This window comes from Seriola lalandi, unplaced genomic scaffold (genome assembly GCF_002814215.2).
Source record: "Seriola lalandi dorsalis isolate HSWRI2012SDOR001 ecotype SW California unplaced genomic scaffold, Sedor1 jcf7180002054907, whole genome shotgun sequence".
Lineage (NCBI taxonomy): Eukaryota > Metazoa > Chordata > Actinopteri > Carangiformes > Carangidae > Seriola > Seriola lalandi.
In genome coordinates this window covers 259,978-265,734 of record NW_019525459.1, presented here as the reverse complement: position 1 = coordinate 265,734, position 5,757 = coordinate 259,978, and the positions used below count along the sequence as shown (strand labels likewise).

Sequence of the window (5,757 nt, the reverse complement as noted above, 5' to 3'; positions counted from 1 at the left end):
GGGGGGGGGGAGAGACCCTCGTTAGGGACCTCGTTAGGGACTTCGTATGAAAGTGCCAGACCAATCTGTCCATGAAGCTGAAGCTCAGCCATGTGAACAGGATCTTCCAGCTTCTCTCTCTGTGAGCACGAAGATGAACATGAAGCCAAACACACACACACACACACACACACACACATACACACACACACACACACATACACACACACACACACACACACACTGGTCACTTTTGGGGACATTACATAGACTTGCATTCATTTCCTGGAGACTAACCCCAACAATAACCACTGACTCAAAATAGACTTTTTCCAATTGGGGACTGGACTCGGCTTTTGTCTCCAGTTGGACAAAATGTCCCCAATTAACTGGTCTTTAGTGTAAAATCTGTTCTCAAATGTTGCCTATGACACACACACACACACACACACACTGAAAATACTCTTTTTCCAGCCTTTTTTTCCTCACTTTTCACTTTTCTCTCCAGCTGCACAAACTAAATTTCCATCTCTACAGACGCTGCTCGGAGGCAAGATTTAAGCAACTGGGAAAAATTGTAATTAAAAAATCTTTATAAACTGTGGCTGATTTATCATTTTAAACATTTAAAATCAATTTATGAAGTGATTCATTACAGTTGAAATGGTTTTAAATATGTTATTAGTTAGTTCGTGTGTTGTGCTGTTCTACTGTTTTTCCCACAACGCCACAGTTTCAGAACGTGGACGCACTTCTGTTTAAAGCAGTTCCTTAAACTTTAAAAACCGTTTGGTTCCCTGTTACAGAAAAACCGTGACCTCTGGGTTCTGGGGCCACACCCCCAATCCTCCATAACTTTAGTCCTTAATAAAACGTAACAGGTGAGTTATATAAACAGGTGTCATGAAGGAGGAAATTAGTTTTTGTACCAGGCTGTAAACATGTTTATTTCTGCTGTAAAGTTTTAACATGGGAGTCTATGGGGACTGACTCACTGCTGGAGCCAGACTCTAGTGGTCGTTAGAGGAACTGCAGCTTCTGGTTCTTCAGGTTTCCGCCTCAGAGGTTGATGCTTTGCTAAAAGTCATGGGGGAGTGAGTGTCTGTGGTTAGTTCACATGTCTTTAATAACAGTGGGACATTAGAGTGTTGGTGTTTTGTCACAGCAGGACAGTCCAGTAAATTCATATGATTTCAAAACAACAAATGACGGAGCAGAGCAGTTAATTAACTGATAGTTAAAATACATATTTAGTATTCTAGAAATCACTTCATCCATCTGATCAATATCAGACTGATGATCGAACTGTGAGACATGTATTGATCAGATCATTCACACCCCAAAACCATCTCCTCCTTCCTGTCAAGTGATAAACCAGAAGACCATTAACTGTGAGTCACCCTGTGTGTGTGTGTGTGTGTGTGTGTGTGTGTGTGTGTGTGTGGATACTGGGTAATCTCATTACCTGGTGGTCTCCGCCCCTGTGACTGGTGGCTCTCACAGTATATAATTATACAAACACACACACATTACTACAGTATGACTCAACCTGACTGCCCCCTCAACTCTGCTTCGTGTGTGTGTGTGTGTGTGTGTGTGTGTGTGAGTGTGTGTGTGTGTGTGTGTGAGTGAGTGTGTGTGTGTGTGTGTTACCCCCCTGTAATGTTTAAGGGTTAAGGTTAATGTCAGATTAGGTAAGTAGTGGTTATGGTTAGTGTAAGTCTCCAGGACATTGATATAAGTCAATGAACACACACACACACACACACACACACACTTCACTCTTGTTTTTCCTGTTTTAACTCCACAGACAAACAGTCTGTCAGTGACAGTCTGCCCCCTACAGGCCGCAGCGTCCGGTACAACCACAACATCTGAACATCTCAGAGAGAGATCATTTTACTAAATATTACATGGCACCTGGTTTGAAGTCAAGGTGTTTCTGCACACTGGACAGATGTGGACAGATGTGGACAGGTGTGGACAGATGTGGAAAGATGTGGACAGAAACAGTGAGTTTTCCTTCAGTCTGCAGAAGCACAGAGTTCAGTGTTTAACAGACTGACTGCTGCAGGAAGGAGATTATTTCATTAGAGCAGATAAATAACTGGGCAGGAGCATCATTAAAAACTCATCAGCAATCTGTGTGTGTGTGTGTGTGTGTGTGTGTGTGTGTGTGTGTGTGTGTGTGTGTGTGTGTGTGCGCGCTCAGTAATGCACTTTCACTTATCAGCCAAACAGATGTGACTATTGTGCTCCATTAATGAGGGTTTGGAGGAATAATTACAGCACAATGAGAGTGTTTCTGTGTTTTTACTTTCCCATCTATTAAAGTTGAGCTGAGACACAAAGAGCAGCTCCGCTGTTTAACCATCCAGGAATAATATCAACTATCTCAACACTTTCAAACTAGGGAATATATATTGTAGTATTCAAGGTTCCCAGGCGTCCTGGAAAATCTTGAAAACAGTTTTTCAGTCCTGGAAAACACGTGGAAAATGAGAGAAAAAGTAAAATGTCTTGGAAAATTATTTCGATATTCTCCTATTTTTGGGTCAAAGTTCTGTTCAGGATCATGTTGATGTTTAAACAATAAGCTGGTTTATGGCCGGTTTTGTTTGTGCACGCAGCTTGAAGTCACTCACCTGCTGCAGGTTGGATGATTCACAACTGAAGAATGTGAGTTACATGATCCTTTAAATGTCCGTGAGTCACTGTTGCTGCTGAATGTGTTTTTATTAGGTTCATGATGAACGTGTTGAATAATGAGTCAGTGTGTTAGCCTCAGTTTCTTGCTAGCTTGTTTAGCCTGTAGCTAAAGGTTTCGGTTTGTGATTCAGGTTTCAAATGTGTGTTGGGTCATTGCTGAGAGTTGATAATAATAAAGTGAATGGCAGCCTAACTGTGTGTTAGCCAAACACTGGCTAAATACTTGCTAACAGCTGTTTTTACCTTGTTAGCATCTTTGTTAGCTCACTTCAAAGCCAATGCTCTAACTGTAAATGTGGTAGTTTTTTTTTTAAATAAAGGCTTAGAATGGCAGAATTTAGATTTGTTTTAATTTTGCTAAGATAATCACCAAATTAGTATAAATAATTGTAGTTTATTAATATTGTTGTGAAAGATACCAAACAGTATAATATATCATGGACCCTTCTTACAAGAAGCAGCGTTTGACTGGTGGTCACATGTCAGATGTCTGAGTGTTTCACAGTCCAACAGATTTTTCCCTCTAAACTTCTCACATGGTTTCATTTCCATAAATGTTGAAATGATCAAATATCTCACCAAATATTAAACATTAGAGGACAAGTGTAAAAACTGAAAACAAATGAACCAGACGTTTGTTTTATCTTCTTTCCTGTCGGATGAATCATGTGACGACCCCTCAGATTCGCCTGCTGACACGTCAGTTGTTGTTTGTCTGTGGGTCTGATGTGCCGGCAGTTTTGCTCTTGAATACTTTGTCGGTGAGTCTTGACTATAAAAGTTGTGTGATTCGTGCTTCATGAGCTGCTGTTATATGATTCATCGTCATCTACAGACTGTAGACATTAAGTTAAACAAGCTTGGTACTGTGAGGACTGTAGGTCTGGGTCCTAGTAACATCACTTTAAAACAACAAATGTATGTTCCGGTTATTATTTCTTAAGGTAGAAGTTACGCAGACCTTCAGGTCAAGTGTTGGTGAGCAGCTGGTCTTTCTGTTCCTCCTTGAGACACCTGCAGGAAATAAGAGACTAGTAGACGAGAGAAGGTAGAAGTGACCTGAATTTATCATGAATCAAAAATAACACACAGGGAAAACTAGCTTCTAATATGAACCTTTTTCAAAATAAAAGCTCAGTTCTATCTGAAGTCAAACTGAAGAAACATATTTGAGAATTTACAGTTTATTTGGCCAAAGAAAGACTGAAACTTCAGTGTGTTTCTGCTCTGACGGATGAAGCTGCAGGAAAAATGTCTGAACTGTTAATGTGGTGACTGTGTTTGACAGACGCTGTGTTTCAGTCAGTGGCCTGAGTAAAGTGAACGCAGCGGCTGCGTGTCTCACAGGGATTACTGCAGATTTACCTCCACACAGCGTTCGCTTGGTGAGGGATGATGGAGGGATGATGGACGGGTGGATGATGTTTGCGCAGCAGACGAAGGATTTAGCTTTTTATTTTCATGTTTTCACTCAGATTATGTCTTTTTTTCTCTACCTGTTAATGATGACAAGCTGGTTCAGTCCCACAGAGTCTGAGTGTCTTTAGAGTAAATCCCTGAGGCCTAAATCTGCTCCTCCATCGCAGCACGAACACACAGCCACATTAAACAGGAACATGCTGATTAAATGTTGAACAGGCTCAACGTCGCTTGTCCAGGAAAATATAATATTCATGAGTCTGAGCTGTGATGTCACACAGATTATAGAACAACACGTAGCAACAGTAACCAACGGTAACAGGTTCACGTCCAGAGACGTCTCTTCATCTGTGCTTGAACTGGTTCTTGCATGAAACCAGATCTCCTGACTCCTGCATGAATGTTAGTGACCCCCTCGCCTCCTTGTCTCCTCGTCTGTAGGAGATGTGGTGGACATCTACCAGAGGGAGTTCCTGGCGCTGAGGGAGCGCCTCCACTCGGCGGAGCAGGAGAACCTGCGGCGCTCCAAAGAGCTGAACCTGGTCCTGGAGGAGATCAAGAGGGCCATTGCTGAGAAACAGGCACTCAGAGACATCAACCGCACCTGGAGCAGCCTCTCAGGTGTGTCCTCTGTTTCTGTCCCAGGTTGGTCCAAAATGATCTGGTCCAGTCCAGATAAGTAGTGTAGACTCGTTCAGCCTGGTCTAATCTGGTCTATCGTGGTCGAACCTGCGCATGATGTGTTCAGAGGAGACAAGGTTGAATTCAGCCTGGTCCGACCTGATCTAGTATAACCAGGTCTAATGGGATGTCACTTGGTCTAACCTGGGTTAACTGGCTCTCTTGATTCATCAGGTCTGACCTGATATACGATGATCAAATCTGGTTTCACCTGGTTTGAATTGGTTTTAACTGGCCCAGTATAGCACTGAGCTTACCTGGTTTAACCTGGTTTAACCTGTTCTTACTTTCTTCTACTCACTACTCATCTAATCCCCTGGTTTAACGTAGCATCACCTGGTCTAACAGTAGTTTATCTGGTCTGACCCGGTCTGACCTCATCTCTGTTTTCAGAGGAGACGAGGCTGAAGTTGTGGAATGTGAGCAGCAGTAAAAACGTCCTGCAGCTTCCCTCCATCTTCCATCATCTTCCTCACCTACTGAACAGAGAGGACAGTCTGCAGCCCGCCGTGCACCTGGGACAGGGACGCACCGGAGGTAAAATTAAACACACACCTGGGTGTTCAAAGAAAGATTAAGTTTATTAAAGTGATTAAATTTCTTAAAAAACAGAGAGACGTTAAAAAAAGAAAAGTGAGGTTCGAAGGCGTCAGTCTGCATCAGATCAACCTGCACAAACACTGACGGCCTGGGGCTCCTGTCTCAACCAGTAGCCCAGACACAGTGCACCTTCCCTGGGCTCACAGCTCACCGAGGTCCCCCTGATACACCCAGCATCCCCTGAAGAGAAACACAAACCTCTGTGTGTGTGTGTGTGTGTGTGTGTGTGTGTGTGTGTGTGTGTGTGTGTGTGTAAATAAACCATGTTTTACAAATGTCCCATGAAACACAGTGTGGTTCGCAGATACAAAACCTATCAAACAAAAACACAACATATTTCTCACACTTCGTGTTTCAGAACAAACACGA

General features: G+C 42.7%; 1 protein-coding gene across 1 annotated transcript in view; it reads left to right on the top strand.

The window, feature by feature from the left end:
- Positions 1-5,757, top strand: part of mgat4b (alpha-1,3-mannosyl-glycoprotein 4-beta-N-acetylglucosaminyltransferase B) — a 78,699-nt gene that overhangs the window by 29,903 nt on the left and 43,039 nt on the right. The window contains exons 2-3 of the mRNA XM_087169688.1: positions 4,549-4,728; positions 5,182-5,325. Of these exons, the coding sequence (XP_087025814.1) occupies positions 4,549-4,728; positions 5,182-5,325 (324 nt within the window). The remainder of the gene's footprint in view (positions 1-4,548; positions 4,729-5,181; positions 5,326-5,757) is intronic.